The sequence below is a fragment of the Leptinotarsa decemlineata genome, unplaced genomic scaffold (genome assembly GCF_025532065.1).
Source record: "Leptinotarsa decemlineata unplaced genomic scaffold, Ldec_3_MD MMD2_tig00026340_RagTag_RagTag, whole genome shotgun sequence".
In the NCBI taxonomy this organism is placed as follows: domain Eukaryota; kingdom Metazoa; phylum Arthropoda; class Insecta; order Coleoptera; family Chrysomelidae; genus Leptinotarsa; species Leptinotarsa decemlineata.
Window position 1 is genome coordinate 13,853,626 of NW_027412694.1, and position 18,927 is coordinate 13,872,552.

At 35.3% G+C, this 18,927-nt stretch overlaps 1 protein-coding gene across 4 annotated transcripts in view; it reads right to left on the reverse strand.

The window, feature by feature from the left end:
* The window catches only part of LOC111502042 (esterase B1), an 84,790-nt gene that overhangs the window by 45,010 nt on the left and 20,853 nt on the right, over positions 1 to 18,927 (reverse strand). For 3 of the 4 annotated variants that reach the window (XR_012467545.1, XR_012467546.1, XM_023156007.2), the window contains 4 exons: positions 16,821 to 16,958; positions 13,273 to 13,806; positions 9,214 to 9,522; positions 5,629 to 5,779 (listed from right to left, as the gene is read on the reverse strand). Coding sequence is in view for 1 of the 4 variants with exons in the window: in XM_023156007.2 (XP_023011775.2) it covers positions 5,629 to 5,779; positions 9,214 to 9,522; positions 13,273 to 13,806; positions 16,821 to 16,958 (1,132 nt within the window). In the remaining 3 variants the exon portion in view is untranslated. The remainder of the gene's footprint in view (positions 1 to 5,628; positions 5,780 to 9,213; positions 9,523 to 13,272; positions 13,807 to 16,820; positions 16,959 to 18,927) is intronic. The other variant, XR_012467547.1, reaches the window with a different exon arrangement.

Below are 18,927 nucleotides of genomic sequence, written 5' to 3' on the forward strand. Positions count from 1 at the left end.
TCTTGAATTATATTTTTCGAGAAAAAATGCAAGAATACGTGGACATCCGTCTAGCATAAGCCCAGCTGTCATAACTCATTTCCCGCCCCTTGGTGACCATCACACTTAAAATTCGAATAGAAATAGTACTTGGTGTGACAATTCATTAAAAGGGTAATTTCATAAAGATTGTATCCATATGACACATAAAAGAATTGCATCTCGCTTGTTTCATTCACGAAATGATAAATAAACAATCCACTAAGTTAGTGAAGAACTCCTTCCTAGACATCAGATATATTCAAGAAACCGTGAACTATCCAGTTTCTTATTGATTATACTTCACCAGATTATCTATTGGTTCAGCTTGATTTTTTTTTAGATTGTGGAAATATATACACCCGAAATACAGGAAAAACCTTGACTCCGTCACAAAGATGTCTTTTAAAGCATAGATCCATCATGTTATTTACCGAATACTTGCTGGCAATCCAACTCAATTCTGAGATTTCACAAGTAAAATTTTCGAACTCAAAAATATAAATCGGTGCTTCTTAGTGCTAGAAGAATCCAAATGGAAAAATCACAAAACAGTGATGTTCCAACACATCGTAGGGTTGCTCCATCAGTGGTGCTAGGCTGCACCACAAATTCATTGCCAGACTCAACTTTCCTTAATTCTTTCAAGTGCCCTGGTGCAAAATTTAAACCTTAATTTTTTGGTGGGTATGCTGGGACAAAATATATCCCGCTTTGTAATGAGCTTATACTTCGTGGTACGTCGGTTCATTTTCTTTCCCGCATCAAATAACTCACTCCTATTGGTCTTCGTCATCATCTGTTCAAGGTTGAATCACAGTAAACCAAGCGTTAGTTGTGAATAGCAAACAATCGAAATTCGTAAAGTACGTTGTGTTTCTCTATTTGAATTTCGGTTGAAAAGCGTATCAATTTATTGTAATAACCCTTTCTGTTGTGTGAAATATAATTCAGACAAGATAGGTAAGCTAACTGTTTCATTATTTTGATTTATAAGTTCATTTTTCATTCATAATCTGTGAAAATAAACACTGTGCAAAATTTGTCCCACCATACAACAACACATATTTTCTTACAGAAATGGACAAGAGATGTTTCAAAGAACCCTTGCCATTTACGCTGATTGGGACCCAGAAGATTTGCTACCCCTATCACAGTTGAAGGCAATGAGAAAGATACAATGGTGCAAAATGGATAAGATCACTCCACCAGAAGATTTCAAAAAACATTTCAGTGTTGCTCAAGATATCAAGGATTTGAGTAATCCATCACATTACACTCTTTTCTATCAGTTCATTTCGGATGAAGTATTGAATAATATAGCTTTCCAGACTAATCTATACGCTGAACAAAATTATCAGAAAACTGGGAAACCATATAAACTGACAGACATACCTGAAATGAAAACATTTTTGGGAATACATTTGTTGATAGGCATAAAAAAATTACCATTGTACAGAAATCACTGGAGTCAAAATCCTGACTTTCATGATAAACTGTATAAAATACACCCTTTCATAAAAATCATCAGAGACAATTTCAGGAGATGCATTTACTCACATGAACATATAGCAATAGATGAGTCAATGATTAAATTTAAAGGTCGATCTTCTCTGAAGCAATATCTTCCAAAAAAACCTATCAAAAGGGGATATAAAGTCTGGATGATTTGTGATGAAACAGGATATTGTATGGACTTTGAAATCTACACAGGCAAAGTAGCTGGAGAAGTGGAAAAGGCTTTGGGTTCTAGGGTTGTGAAAAGATTATCTTCAATGATTGAGGTAAATCTCACAAACTATACTTTGACAATTTTTTTTTCGAGTGTTAGTCTAATGAAAGACTTAGTAGATGATTATACAGTGATTTTCAGATAAAAGTATCCACCTTTAATAACTTTTGTAATGCTGGTATTTAGGAAAAATCCAAAAACACGTCAATTTATGTTGGAAGGGGCAAACATTATGGCTTATTTAAACTTACTGGAAAAGCCACCCCCTCACCCCTAGCATCATCCTTTATTTTTAAATTACTTCTCATATTTTTATGTAAAATTTGAATACTCCTCTTTGAGGTGATTTCAAAAATGTATAATACTTGTAGGTTAAAGTGGTTAGTTTATGAAATAAACAATTTTTCTTTTAATAGCACAAATTTTACTTATTTTTTACTTTCACCTTATTTGCCTGTAATAAAATGGGTTGTACAACAGTTCAAACTTTTTAATCTGTTTAACTGTGCTATTTATTCTACTTCAAAAATCCAAACAACAAAAAACTCTACTTTTTATTAAAGTTTGACATTGTCAACTAGAATTTGTAGTCACTATTGATAGTGTACTTTGATACATTATTTATTTTGTTCCGCTGAAATGGTTTACTCTTTGCAAGAAAGAATTGAAATTGTAGGTTTATACTACCAAAATAATAATTGTGCAACAGCTGCTGCTAGAATATTTAACGAATTACATGACGGAAGACATGCAACTCATAAGTATGTAATTCAACTGATGGAGAAATTTACCATAACAGGGTATGTTTGCAATAAAGTGCATAAGCGAGAGGGACTCGTAAATAACGAAGCAATCCAAGTGGCAATTTTAGGGCAAGTCAGCTTAGAGGCTCAACAACCCCAATCGTTGTCAACAATAAGTAGAGCGATCGGTGTTTCATCTTCTACAGTTTTCCGAGTTCTACATAAATTCAAGTACCACCCATACAAAGTTAAGTTGGTGCACGAGTTGAATGAAGATGATTTTGATCGTCGTCTAGAGTTTTGCGAATCAATGACGCAATTTATCAGTAACAATCCACAATTGTTAAACAATATTTGCTTTTCTGATGAATGATCATTTTCATTAAATGGCTTAGTAAATAGGCATAATTGTAGATATTGGGCTGAAAGTGATCCACATATTATACGTGAATTCCATACACAACATCCCCAAAAGTTAAACGTTTGGTGTGGTATCCTAGGTGACCACATTGTCGGACCTTTCTTCATCAACGGAAATTTGAATGGTGAATCATATCTTGAGTTACTCAGAAAAGGGATTGACCCACGTATTACAACAATAATAGTAAATGATGATAACCTTTCCGAAGATTCAATGGTATTTCAACAAGACGGAGCTCCCCCACACTATGCTATGCCTGTCCGACAATTTTTAAACGAAACATTCCCCGCTCGTTGGATAGGTAGAAGAGGGCAGATGATGGAGTGGCCACTTAGGTCACCGGATTTAACACCCTAGACTTCTTTTTATGGGGGTATTTAAAAACAAAAGTTTATGCTACCCAACCAGAATCTCTGGATAATTTACGAGAGAGGATAGAAAATGAATGTCGACAATTAAATCCAGCCGTATTAAGCAATGTCAGAGAGGCATTTCAAAATAGAATATACCATTGTATGGAAGTGAATGATACTCATTTTGAACACTTATTGTAACTTCATAATAAATAGCACAGTTAAAAAGATTAAAGAGTTTGAACTGTTGTACAACCCATTTTATTACAGGCAAATAAGGTGAAAGTAAAAAATAAGTAAAATTTGTGCTATTAAAAGAAAAATTGTTTATCTCATAAACTAACCACTTTAACCTACAAGTATTATACATTTTTGAAATCAGCTCAAAGAGGAGTATCCAAATAAACATAAAAAATATGAGAAGTGATTTTAAAAAAAGGGATGATGCTAGGGGTGAGGGGGTGGCTTTTCCAGTAAGTTTAAATAAGCCATAATGGTTGCCCCTTCCAACATAAATTGACGTGTTTTTGGATATTTCCTAAATACCAGTATTACAAAAGTTATTAAAGGTGGATACTTTTATCTGAAAAGCACTGTATATATGCCTGTGCTACTGTCAATACTAATAGAAAACATTTACCAATTTTCGCACCAGATAGGACCATGAAAAGAGGTGATTATGAATGGTTTTGCAGTAACACGGGAGTTTGTGCTTATAAATGACGAGACAAAAGAGCAGTTCATCTCCTCTCGAATTTTCACAGTCCTCATCACGTAACTGAAGTGAGACGAAAAGGAGGTGATGGAAGCATCACAAATATACCGTGCCGTGCTGTTCTCGTAGATTATAATAAATACATGAATGCAGTTGATAAATTTGATCAAATGCCGGTCGTTTATGGCATTGATCGTAAAAACTAAAAGTGGTGGTACAGAATAATGTTCTTTTTCTTGAATGCTGCTGTTGTGAATTCGTTCATCTTATACAAATTACTTGGTCTTCCGAAGTCATTAATGAAAGACTTCCGCAGAAGTATCATAGATCATTTAGTCGCTGATAAATTAATTGGTATCATCTTCAAGAACATCAACTAAATTGACGATACCAACAAAGAAAATTAAACCTTGTCAAAGTCTGGCTTTGAGGCTTACACAGAGTGCACATCAGCCTGAACGAACTAGTAGAAGGAGATGAGCTCTTTGCAGTTCAGGAGACATTGAGATTAGAACAAACTGGTTGTGTTCAGTTTGTGAAGTTCCCCTTTGTCTTGGGAAAACAAAAAATGTTTCCAGACATATCACAGCAATTTCAAATGAGGGAAATTCCATGAAAAATTTCAACTAATGGAATGTTGGATTAAATTTTGCACCTCTATTTTTCTGAAAAAATTGGTTGATGTAAATTTTTTTGTTTGTTTGTTTTCCTTTCTTGAATGACTTACATTTGGTTTGTTGATAAATTTCTCAAAAAATAGGCGAAAAAATAAATCTGTACATCTAGGGGGTGTTTAATTTTGAATTTCCTGTACCTGAAAGAGTTAAAGGACAAGCCTGAGTAAGGAAAAGCAAAAAGTTCTCTTCCAAGGAAGACTTCATCTATGAAATCGACAGATGACTAAATCCATGGATATGAAAAATAAACCAAAGTTCCAAAAGGGATCTGTTGCAAAACCAAGGTTTAAAAATGACCGCCAAATGAGATTTGTCCTCTGTCTTTTACTGCAACTTTTACTTTCAATGTAAGATAAACTGGTCGAACCTGGCACCAGTGATGAAATCTATGGAATCGAAACAGTACCGTTTGATGTTGGATCTGCTTTTGAACTCTGCTTCAACACCATTCAAGTAGATAGTTGTTTTTGAATTTGAAATATTCAATATTCAGTTTCAATATTTTAACGAATTATTTATATTCGATTGAATTTTCTGTATTTCAACATAAAAGTCGTTACAAAATCGCAAATAGGATATTAGGTATCTGACTTAGTGTGATTGCTGTACCGAAAGTGAAATAATTCACCTCACAAACAAATTTCTCCTTAGTGAACAGTAAAAATTTTGAATTACTGATACATTTATCCATATAACTTTTACGAAATTGATAAAAGATTGTGACTTTAGCGAAACACATGGATAACATTGTTGTTTGAATGATATAGACATAAACTTTTGATTTGTTTATGAGTAAATTCGGTTATTTTTTTATCTATACATACTAGGATGAGTGTACTTTCAAAACTCCCAGACATACGATTTTCTGATGCACTTTTTTACTGCTAGTTGATTCTTGATAACTTATGTGTTGAGGAATATAACTTCGTAACCAAAATTTTTAAATTAGACAATCATAAGAGTTCTTACCAGGCAGCTTCTCCGCTTTTAAGAGGACTTTCAGTAGATTCAATCGCGCCTCAAGACTCATTCTATATAAAAAAATCGGTTTGCCCAAATTGACCAGGTGGTGTTTTATTGTAGCAATGATTCCAGTAATAAATAAGACATCCGTAGCAGGCTGAAAAATAATTCAACAAATTGAGTTATCAATAAAAGTTCTTATATCTAGCGTTTCGTCTATGACTGCGATAAACATTATCAAAGACGATGAGGCAACGGACACAGTCATTTTGTTAGTATCTTTCGAATGACAATTTTTTGATAATGAACGCATGATATAAATTAACTGGTGATGACACTCCACTAGTTTTGTTCTTGGAAATTCGTGATTTGATCTTTTTATTCTTATTTTAACGGTTTTTTAGATAATATCAACTCCATTATTTGCAAAAAGCTCAAAAACAAGCCATGGACCAGGACTACCCACATTCAAGAAACCAAAGCGTCCGCTATAGAACATTGTCATATTTTGGTGAACCCACCAATCAGACAAAACTTCAGTGTCGAATAGATCAGTGGTATATAAGTTGACTTGTGGCTCTTGCTCAAAAATATATATCAACCAAACAAGGAGAACTTTTTCTCAAAGAATTAAAGGTCACAGAAGTATTTTCTTGAATGGAAAGAACAACTTCACATTTGCAATGAGTTCATGAGTTCAATCATGAATATGACGTGTTACATTCAACACGTGTTTCGATCACATTTGTGATCGAAACACGTGTCAAGGTGTTACAATAATGGTTTGGTGTTGGGAAAAAAACTTCAGTGATATTCATTACTACACCAAAGGTTCCAAACAGTGCATGAAAAAATCTTTCAGAATGTTCTGAAATAAATAGGTTCAGGAATTCGAGTCATACACTGAATGACCAAATAGAATTGAATAACTTCACATAACTGAATATTTTTTCAAATGTGGGAACTAGTACATAAGACAAGCTCGGGTCATTTCATTTCATTACATTTCAAACTCAGGTACCTGAAATGTGTGAACTTCAAATTGTAAAACATATATAAAACATTGAATTTGACATGCCTGAAGAGGCCATTGAATAGTGAAACATGTGTTGCGTTTCTCTGAAAGCATGTGATGAAAATCTCATGATGAAGTGTTTCTTGAATACCTCTCATTCCTATTCAGTCTCTCAGAGATTTTTCATAGAGATGTTAGAGTTTATTGGAATATCACAATGTTTTTCATGAAATATACCTCTCGAAATTATTTTAATAACGCAATTTGAGAATGTATTTGACTGTATTCTCTTCATCCAGTCAAATCAAAATCTGATACGGAATATTCAAGAGTCAATAGTATTCGAAAAACTATCTAAAGGAAAATGGGAAAAACTTGAATTATAAGAATTAAACTTCGAAATTTTCTGAAGAAGATTCACATCCAAGGTTTTTTCTATGTTTCAGGTATGAGAACGGCCATGGCAAAAATTACCACATAAAATGATTCTCTTTGATTTTGATAGAGTAACAATTGTAACTATAACGTGTTAGGAATCACACGTTAAAAGGTAAGACCTCGGTGATCCTTAGCTCGCACAAGTTTTTCGACTTCTGAGGGTTGTCGTTCGTAGGGGTGCGACAGTTGATTAACGGAAAAAAGATTTTAAACAGAACAGACAGAATGAGGAATGCGAGAAATTGAAATATGTATAAAAATGTCTGTTTTTCCGTTAACCAGCTGTCGCATCCCTACGAAGGACAATCCTCAGAAGTAGAACTTTGTGCGAGCTAAGGACTAACGTGAAATGTGAAAAAACAGAATGAAGTGCAAATCAGCAGCTCATTAAATATAAATATAATTCCTAAGGGGCTCATGGACCCGATAACCACCATGACTTATGATAAGTTCCTCAATAAATAAGGGCTCCTAATTAGCATTTTATTCTCTTGTCCTCATTTATTGAAGAACGTACTGTAAGAACTCAGTCCATCAGGCATAGTGGTTTTCAAATCCATAAGCCCCATAGGAATCATGTAATCTAGATTTACAATATATATCTAATGAGTTGCTAATTAGCACTTTATTCTCATGCCCTTATTTATTGAGGAACGTACTGTAAGAACTCACTCCATCAGGCATAGTGGTTTTCAAATCCATTATCCCAATAGGCATTATAGATTCTAGATTTGCTATAAATATCTAATAAGCACCTGAATTACACTTTATTCTCATGCCCTTATCTATTGAGAAAGGTACTGTAGGAACTCAGTCCATCAGGCAGAGTGGTTTTCAAATCCACAAGCCCCATAGGCATTACGGGATCTAGATTTACTATAAATATCTAATGAACACCTAATCAACACTCCATTCTCATGCCCTTATTTATTGAGGAACGTACTGTAAGAACTCAGTCCATCAGGCAGAGTGGTTTTCAAATCCATAAGCCCCATAGGCATTATGAAATCTAGATTTACTATAAATATATAATGAACACCTAATTAACACTCCATTCTCATGCCCTTATTTATTGAGAAACGTACTGTAGGAACTCAGTCCATCAGCTATAGTGGTTTTCAAATCCATAAGCCCATAGGCATCATGGAATCTAGATTTACTATAAATATCTAATGAGTACCTAATCAACACTTCATTCTCATGCCCTTATTCATTGAGAAACATACTGTAGGAACTTAGTCCATCGGGTATAGTGGTTTTCAAATCCATAAGCCCCATAGGCATTATGGAATCTAGATTGACCATAAATGTCTAATTATCACCTAATCAACACTTCATTATCATACCCTTATTTATTCAGAAAAGTACTGTAAGAACTCAGTCCATCAGGCATAGTGGTTTTCAAATCCATAAGCCCCATAGGCATCATGTAGTCTATATTTACTATAAATATCTAATGAGTATAACACTTCATTCTCATGCCCTTATTTATTGAGGAACGTACTGTAAGAACTCAGTCCATCAAGCATAGTAGTTTTCAGGTCCATTAGCCCCATAGGTTTATTAGTAAGCACTTAATTAGCACTTTATTTTGATTGTCTATGTATTAGTTTATGAGAATTTCAAGATTTTATTGCATATTGTTAAATTTTTTTCCCAAATCTAGTATCCCAATTTTTTTTCGCTCATTCACGGTCGTTTTCACCTCAATTTCTTGCAAGCACCTAATTAACACTTTATTACCACGATCAGTTTATACCTGATTGAGCATTCGTCCTCGTTGAGCATTCGTCCTTTGTTCATTAATTAGAAAATGTTACGATCCTCACCGTTTAGCACTTAATGAGCACCTAATAGTGTTTCCTCAACATTCATTATTTCATTATTATTTTCATCGCGTTACATAATGCTAGCAACGCAACCTTGAGTATTGAGTTGCGGTGTAAGTTACAGAACACCAAATTTTTTACTTCGGTACTTAAAAAGCACCTAAAAAGTAACTAATTTTGGCATTTTGTAAATACTATTTCCGTACTTTGCGTCACTCGCGTAATAAAGCCAAGTTTGTGCGAGCCATTCGTACCGGCGCTCTTTATATTAGTTTAGAAGTACTAATAACGCCAACAAAATTTACTCACCAGAAAAGGATCGGATTTATTCTTCCCTTTCAAATAGAAGTCTCTTATTTTATCACAGACAGTCTCCCACGCCTTGCTACCTTTCTCTAACCCCATTTGCCATGGAATTTGATCTTCTGGATTCACTTCCTTTACGGGCCCTTCACCCAACATCAACATAGCCTCTCGCGTATTATACCCTATCATCATTGGCACCTTGTTGTACACTCCAGATTGGATGATTTCTAAGGGATGTTTTGTTAGGAATGCTGATGAATTTGGATACTCGATAACTGCTCCAAAGTGTCTATGTGTTGATGCTTTGAAATCCTTGTGCAAGAAAAAAACATTCATGGCATTATGTATGCTGCGTATTGATCGTCATTAAGAGTAAAACAATTACTCAATTATTAATCAGATAAGAATAATGTCGGTTTTTGACATGTGGAGAATAGAGAATAAGCAATTTGTCGTATTGGAATATGAAATAATTAAGTATATACGACTTGGGAGTTCGACGTCTTCTGTGGAGAAAATAAAGAGAAATAATTATCCTTCATTGCCTTCAATTACTATGACAAAGAAGACATATATTCATAATTTTTATTCATAATTTTACTCAGCTTCAGAAAAAATACATTGGAATCGTATGATGTGTACAAAACGGAATTAAAGTAAGTTAAAGTAAGGGTATGATTTCTCCTGATACAGTCTAAAATAAATGTATTTATATACAATACGATCCAATATATACATCTTTATACAATAATAATCTTACTTCTTCCAAGTAAGGTATAGAACACACCAACCTAGGCGTATGTCGCTTGTTTTGTTCTTTTTCTACCCAACTTGAAGAAGTATTCAACTTCTGTAATAACATTATTATATGCATATAACTGCAGTGGTAGAGAATTTGAAATGTAAACGTAAACAAAAAATACAAAGAATAATATAAATGTAGAAAATAGAAATTATAATGAAAAACTGGAAATCATAGTGATGGTGATAATGCAGAGGGAGGGGTAGCAATCGGCGATGCAGGATTTCGAGGTGAGTCTTCAAATATTTTGGTTTTTTTTTTTAAATATATTGAATGTCATCGGGTTCTCTTAAATGTGTTGCTTGAGGGTTGGTTTGAATTTACTCAATTTATTCATATTTTTCAAGCATGTTGGAAGAAGGTTGTATAATTTGGGTCCGAAAAAGAAAACGAATCTTTGTGTATGACTTTTTTTAAAGAGCAGAATTTTGATAAGCAAGTTTTCGATTCATCTTGTCGTTTTGTGACCGATAAAACTAAATTTCTGAATATTCAAGAACATCCATATCAAACAGTGGTAGCTGTATAAGGATCTTATGTTGAGTATTTTAGTTTCCTTATATAGATGTTCCATTGGGAACAACTTTTGAATGTAATTTTTTTTTAAGAGTTTTGGGTTATTTGTTTTCAATTTATGCTATTATTGAATGCTCCTCCCCACAGCATAATACAATACCTGAGAATAGATTCTGCCAAGGAATTATATAAAATTAATATATTTATTCGAAAGAATATTTTCCTAAGGGTGTAGAATTTGAACATGAGAAGTCTCATCCTTTTTATAACTTGAGAAATGTGTTCTTTTCACCTCAGATGTTGTTCAATAAATAAGCCCAGATATTTTATGGACGTTGCTTTTTCTATTTTTCAGCAGTTGCATGTCATATTCTTGGTGCGAGTGGGCATGTGTATTCTGAGTTTGTTGAACGGGGGTTGGTCGTCAGAATTTAATGAGAAGCACATAAATTTTGTCTTTTTTATATTAATACTCAGAAGGTTATTGTTGAACCAGATTTTTAATCTCTGTAGGTCTTCCTCAGCTCGATTGAAGACATTGTGCCAACTGTCATCTCTGAATATTACCGCTGTGTCATCAGCGCAACAAATGATATGGCTATTGAAACTTTTTATTTGGGATATAGCGTTAATGTATACAAGGAACAGAATTGGACCCAAAACTGTTCCCTGTGGAAAACCAATAGATATGTTTAATGGTCCACTGAGTTGGTTCCCGATTTTAAATTTTTGTGTCCGTTGTGACAAATAGTCTCGCAACAAGTCCAATTCATTACCTCGAATTCCATATGTAGAGAGTTTGTTCAATATGATCTTCTGTGAGAGACAGTATCAAAAACCTTTGCTAAATCAATGAATACCGCTAGGCACTTTGATGCTTTATCCAAGGCTTCAACTGTTTGTCCTATAAAATACAATAAAATACAACTTGAAAAAATATGTTATTAATATGATTTCCATAGTTGCTGTCGAAATCAATTGGACTTCCGTAATCAGTTCTACATCTGCAACAATTTTAGGAAGAGTTACTGTGAGTTATGAGAAGAAAAAAAGAAAAACAATATACTTCAATTATAATACTTTTCCTGATCAATGGAGCAAATCAATTATCGTACCAATATACAAACAAAACAAGACTAAACACATTCCAGAATTATCAAAACCCATTTTACTCATCTGCTGTATGTGCAAATTAATGAAAAAAATCATAGGCAGAAAACCCAACTGGTTCTTAGAACAAGAATATATGCTCTTTCAAGAACAATCGGGCTCTCGAAAACATCTCTCGACTATGAACAATTCAATATTTTCAGAACCCGAAATTTATGAAGCACTTCCATGTAAACTACACTGTATCGCCATATTCCGTGAATGTAATAAAGCTTCTGTATAGCGATATAAGAGAATGAAAAGTATTGAAAGGGGATTAAAAGAAATCATCTGATAATTGTTCATAAATGTCTCAAAACTCTAATTTTTCAAGTTCAGGTAGAAGGCCAACTATCTGGATGAAAATATAAAATTAATGGAATCCCGCAAGGTTCTAACTTAAGCGCAACATTGTTTCTGGTAGCCAATTGAATATGCCATGCGAGTCTCCATTCAGATTAAAATTATATGCAGATGATTTAGTCATTTACGACAGAGGGCAAAATGTAACGTATATTCGGAACCTTCTCCAGAAAGCATTCAACAACCTCAAAATATGGTCTGACACTACTGAGCTTCAATTTTCACAAATTGAAACTCATATTATCATTTCTCTAAAGAGAACGTTTGTCATGCAGAAGTAAAACTGAACGATATATCGCTTGAAAATGTACCCATCAAGCGATTTTTAGTAATGATACTTGAAAAAAAGTCCACGACGTATATACTACTGTTAGTATCAATGCAGTGAAAAACATTGATCAAACAAAAAGTGAAACTGAATCAATAACTGAGTTACTTGTGTATAGGTATATGTAAACGTCCTGAATTGTGTAAATTATAATTTGACACTAACTTCCTGAAACCCACAGGTGTGACAGTATTGTCGTGAATCATACCCTAAAGAAAATAACGCCGGCTGCCACTGGTAGCCAGTTCGACCAACATTTCGCGGCTGTTCGTACCAAATCGATGGAATTTCCGGCGAATGTTCTACCGACTTCGATGAAATTCCGAGGAATGTTCCAGCGCTTCAGATTACCAAATATAAGCGCCATCTACTCGCGCATCGAGACAGTCCAATGAAAGTGATAGTGCGGTACTCGAAGCGATCTAGTAAGGCGATAGACATCCGAATAATAGTTGAGGTTTAAGTTGAAGTGTTCGTTGTATTTGAAGTGATAAGTTTGTTTGTTTGTTAAGTTTGATTATTGTTCAGTGTAGTCAATTATTGGTCAACTCATGGGGAAAAACGCAACAGTATGTCGCAAAATGAGTGAGTTAATGTGATGGAAGGAATTGATCACTTCATCTGCGATGGCTTCTTGATAACAAAAAAGAGCACAGTTGTTTATAAAAAGTAAGTGTTCACACATATTCAAGAAAATTCATTTTTTTCACACTGGACATGTGAAAAAGTCATTGAGTTTTAAAAAATCAAAATCATATCGTATATAACGACAATCTTCAATTCGGGCACCAGTTGGGGTAACTTGAACATTCTTGATGTATTTTCAAAAATAAAATGACATTCTTGAAATCTTGTTTCATGAAATATAAAAAAATCTATCAAAGTGCAAAATATGTGAACTTACCACACTCATTTTCTCTCTGACTTCATTTAACTCTTCCATAGATGCATTCTTAATAACTTGTAATGCCTTTTCTTCACTTTCCACTTCTTCTCCGAGAAATTTCGCAATTTTGAGAGCCACCCAATTTCCATCTCCATAAAAATTCAAAGCGCAACCGCTTTGTAGTATAACTTTATGGAATAACCCTATGGCGGTTGGTGAAAGCATCAAATAACTCGCAGATACAGCCCCAGCACTATTGCCAAATATTGTGATGTTGTTGGGATCGCCATTAAACTTTTCGATGTTTTCTCGTATCCATCTCAGAGCCAGGACTTGATCTTTCAAACCGGCGTTTCCGGGTATTTCCAGAGAAGGGTCTTTCAGACAGAGAAATCCGAATATCCCAATGCGGTAGTTTATTGCTACCATCACTATGTCTTCTGTTATGAGCAACTCCGGGCCGTACATTTTTGGACTGTTCGATCCACTTGTAAATCCTCCGCCGTGTATATACACCATTACAGGTCTGAGTTGATTACTTTCGTGTGGAAGCTACAATCAAGTTGAACAAAATTTTCACATATCATTCTCAATACGTATTTTTTCATGACTTCAGTTAGAGGCTCAGGTAAGGTATTTTTTCTGGACAACACAATGTATAAATGGCATATCATGGTGAAAATCTTCAAAAGAGTATTTGAAAATAATTAGATTTCTGCCTTATATACCTCTGAACTCACAACAAAGGAAATTGACCAGGAGACTTGATATGTTGAGATGTTTTAATATTTGAGCTCAACGTCTCAGAATGAAGTAGGTTCATAATAATATACTTTCGTACATTTTCCTTGCATTTTCCTTGATTCAAAGCGAGAAGCAGTTGGAATGGCTAGTTTTTGATTTACGGAGGCAAAATTGCAGGTCAGTTCTTGATTTTTTATAGAAACTGGTTGCTAAATCGAAATATCTCATTCGAACATCATCAACAGAAGTTTATCGAAATACTGTACCCATTTTCAACACAATACCAATAAAACAAAGATTTTCATAGGATTTTACATCTCCAACTTGAAGAATAATAGATAAAAATAATGGATGATCAATATTTAATATAGACTGTCACTCTATAAAGAGATCAGAGTGTGAATGTTTTGAAATTTGCTACTCAATCCAATACTTGTGATATACTGTTTGGAACCTTTGGTGTAGTAATGAATATTACTAGGGTTTTTTGCCAACACCAAATCGTTATTTTTAGACCTCGACACGTGTTTCGATCACCAAGTAATCATCTTCAAGAGGAAGTTTTATCTTCCTCTTGAAGATGATCACTTGGTGATCGAAACACGTGTCGAGGTGTAAAAAGAACGATTTGGTGTTGGGAAAAAACTCCAGTAATATTCACTAAATCCAATGATTCAATAGGAAAAGTAACAAAATGCTAGATCTCACCCTAGGGTTTATTGCACCAAACCTTAATGCACTACACCATCAAGGTAACAAGGCTTTTGTTTTACACTCCTCCAAGTAGACTCCTTTGATTCTTAAGATCCGGGACTGCGGGAGTCTCCAGCAGTAGCCATCTCGTACTTATGTGTTACATGATAAAGTCGATCTTCTTCCCGCATACAATCAAACCTTTGAATATTCAACGCAGGGCCGTCGCCAGGGGGGGGACGGGAGAATACTGAATCTAAAGGCAAGGGTTATCTGTTTATATACCTAAAGTTTTTCATCCTAATTGATTTTTCGGTAATTATCTAGTGGAAACACTACCTGCAAATCAATTTGTCCGCTTTTTAATCTATTGTTGACAAATTAATTTACAGGTAGTGGTTCCACTAGTTAATTACCGAAAAATCAATTAGGATAATCATCATTCAACAAACAAAGTCCACATCGGACCAAAAAACTTCAGGTATATAAACAGCTAACCCTTGTCTTTATATTCAGTATCAATTTGCTTCTCCTGAAGATGCTAACCTTGTCAGCGAAACGCGCGTCGAGTGCGAAAATATCAGTTTGGTGTTAGGGTAATTGATCTCTTGAAAAAGTTTGCAAAAATCGGTTTGCAAAACACTACCTCACCTAACCCCACGAACACACGGCACTGATAAAGATATATTGTGGGCGACTAGGGGCCACAGGCAAGAAATATTTATGATTGTACTCTTATTTTTATTGCCGTTCCAATTGGGAAAGGATAGACTATACCATCTAGTGATAGTTATCAACGGTTTCAATGGTGGGAAATGCGTAAAAAAGCCTGAAGAATATTTTCACTGCTTTTTTCTTTAAAAACTCAATTATTCATGACTGACATTAAAAAATAAATCTCGGAATTTGTCAATAACGTCATATGTAGAAGTTTCTTTCGCGTGTATATTGAATCATTTTCATTATGAATTATGTATTGGAAGATAAAGTGCAAATGGTCTATGCTTTGGGGGAAAGTGAAGAAAGAGATTTTGAAAAACGTGTTCACTTTTGCCAAGGTTTCATATGGAACAAGATTTAGAATGTGGCCACAATAAGACGATGCACCAACACATTTTAAAACAATACCTCAAAGATCATTTAAATCAAAAATGGATAGGTAGGAAAAATCACTAGAGCTTTCAGGGAAATCCCAGAGGATATGCTGGAACGTGTAGATAATTCGTTTAAAAAAAGACTGACATTATGTGTTGAAGAAAATGGTGGCCATTTTGAACATCTTTTGGACTATTCAATTAAAAATTTAGGCGTTATTGCTCATATTGAAAACATTTTGAGTAAGTGAACGTAAATAAATTACTTTTTTTGTGGTTACAACAACTAATAAACTGGGTATGATTTGTAAAATATTTGTTTTTCGTACAGTATACCTTTGATGAAAAATGTAGTCTTTCATACAAATGAAAAAATACAGGGTGTTCTATTCACTTGTAGTGCAGTGTTTGGAACCTTTGGTGTAGTAATGAATATTACTGGAATTTTTTCCCAACACGAAACCGTTATTTTAATACCTCGTCACGTGTTTCGATCACCAAGTAATCATCTCCAAGAAAAAAATCAAACTATTTGATCTTCCTTCCATTCAATTCGATATTCACCGTTCTATGTGTTGATGATTTTGATCCTGGTAATTGACTATTTCTGATGTAATCTCGATGTTCACCCTCAAGCACTTTCAATCGTCTTGAAGTATGACCAATATAACTTTTATCTGATGATATGGATAGTTATTGAATTGCATCACACTAATGTCAAACCTACAGCATTAGTATATTTCACATTTCAAAACTCTGTTGACATCTGTCGACAACGTTTGAGAATGAAGCGAACCAGCGAAGGAAAGTTTGCCCTTTATACACCTTTACAAAGATATTTATTCCAATATTTACATATTCGTCAGATTGTGGAAGGTGAAAATAATCAAAATAGTTCTATGTAAAGTGAATAATATATACCTTCCTAATATTGCATTTGCAGAGAATTTTTTTATGGAAATCACATTTTTTCATAAATCTAAAGATCTGCAACTGAACAGAACATAGCTTACTGAAACTGGAAAAGTGACTCACTGCTTTGGTGTAGATGTTCAAATTCAAACAATCCTCTGATCCTCCAATCTCTCCAGTTCGTTCATGCCTTGAAAAGCATCTACTTCCTTCCACACTTGCATCTCTTATTCCTTTCCATGCTTCTGCAATAACAGGTGCCTGAAATTCAAATAAAAATAGTTTAAAAAACTAAAAAACAAGCTTTTGAAGAACATCAAACTGAAAAGTTGAAAACATTTATTTAAATAAGCTCAAAACAATAACGAACGAAAAATACTAGTATTATTGTGAAAAAAGCGTCGGCGCTTTGTGCCATATTTTTTGTATATTAAGCGCCCGTCGATTTTGCTACAATAATACTAGAATTGATCAAGCAATAAAGTCGATATATCAAGAAGGTTATGTACACGCCATCTGCCCGTAAATAGATCAAGCAATAATGTCGATATATCAAGTAGGTTGCGTACAGCGCCATCTGCCCTCGAATAGATCAAGCAATAATATCAATATATCAAGGAGGTTACGTACAGCGCCATCTGCCCGCGAGTAGATCAAGCAATAATGTTGATAATTGCATACGCAGATGACATAGTTATCTTGCAGACCGGCAAATTTGTAAACACACTGTGCGATAGAGCGCAGGATGGGCTCAAATTGATAGAAACACGGTGTAAGGAACACTCACTGTCGATCAATCCCAAGAAGACTGAGATGGTCCTTTTCACCAGGAAAAGAAGTTTAACGGGCTTAAAACCTCCCGAAATCTTCAAAAGCCAACTGAACTTCTCTGAAGAGGTGAAATACCTTGGTATTATCCTCGACAAGAAGCTAACATGGAACTCTCATCTACAGAGCAGAGCAAAAAGAGCATACGTGGCTTATGAGCAATGTCGGAGGACAGTGGGACGCGCATGGGGTCTTTCACCCCGTGTAGTCGCCTGGATCTACACTGCAATAATAAGACCTATGTTAACGTATGGAGCCATTGCATGGGGACCGAAAGTTCTACAAGCAACGGCCATCCAAAAATTATATCAAATACAGCGACTGGCTTGTTTAAACATCACAGGAGCCATGAGAACAACACCAACCGCGGCAATGGAATTAATCACGGGTCTGACCCCTCTGGATCTGTACGTTAAGGAGGTTGCGTTAATGGCCATGATACGATTGCACACGGCTGGTGTAAACCTAGAAGTAGGAATGGGTCGATTGAGGCTGGGCCTATGGCGGGAAGCGCTTACTGCGCAACCTCTGCTGCAGGCAACAAGTGATGCAATTGAACCCAGGTTTGTGTTTAATAAACCCTACAAAATACAAATTAAGCAGAACACAGAGTCAGATGCTACAAATGCAATACGGATTTATACAGATGGCTCAAAAACCAAAGAAGGTTCAGGATGTGGAGTGTACTCCAGATCACTAAGCCTAAGGATTAAATGGGGAATGGGAAGAAATACCAGCGTGGTCCAAACAGAACTGGCTGGTATCTCAATCGCCACAAAAGAAATAACCAAGAAAAGAATTTCTGGCAAAAACATTACAATCTGCACTGATAGCAGACAAGCACTATTAGCCTTGAACAGACACCGTGTTACTTCAGGACTAGCACTAGAGTGCCACCAAGATTTAGCCAAAGCCTCGGTAGATAATAACATTATCCTGAGGTGGGTTAAAGGGCACGAAAGGAGTAAAGGTAATCGCATTGCCGACTCTTTAGCCAAGGAAGCGGCTGGACTAAGAATTTTAGGACCAAGTGGCACCCACGGCCTGATGACATCGACAATTGCGGAACTAGTCAAATGTTACACCCATGCTCAATCTTTAAAGAGATGGGATGAAATCAAAGGATGTAATCTTGCCAGGATCACCTTGGGCGACCCTGGGAAGCTGGCGCCGAAGAAATATCTGGCGATGACCAGGAAAAATCTACGCCTTACAGTAGGATTTCTGACTGGCCACTGTCAGCTAAGGAAACACCTACATAATATGGGGCTAGTGGACACACCTCTATGCAGGATGTGTGAACAGGAAGATGAGACTGTCAGGCATATCCTGTGCGAGTGCCCGGAGTTATCGTCAATAAGAGAGTGTGTGTTCGGCGAGTCTTGGCCTACACCTGCCGATA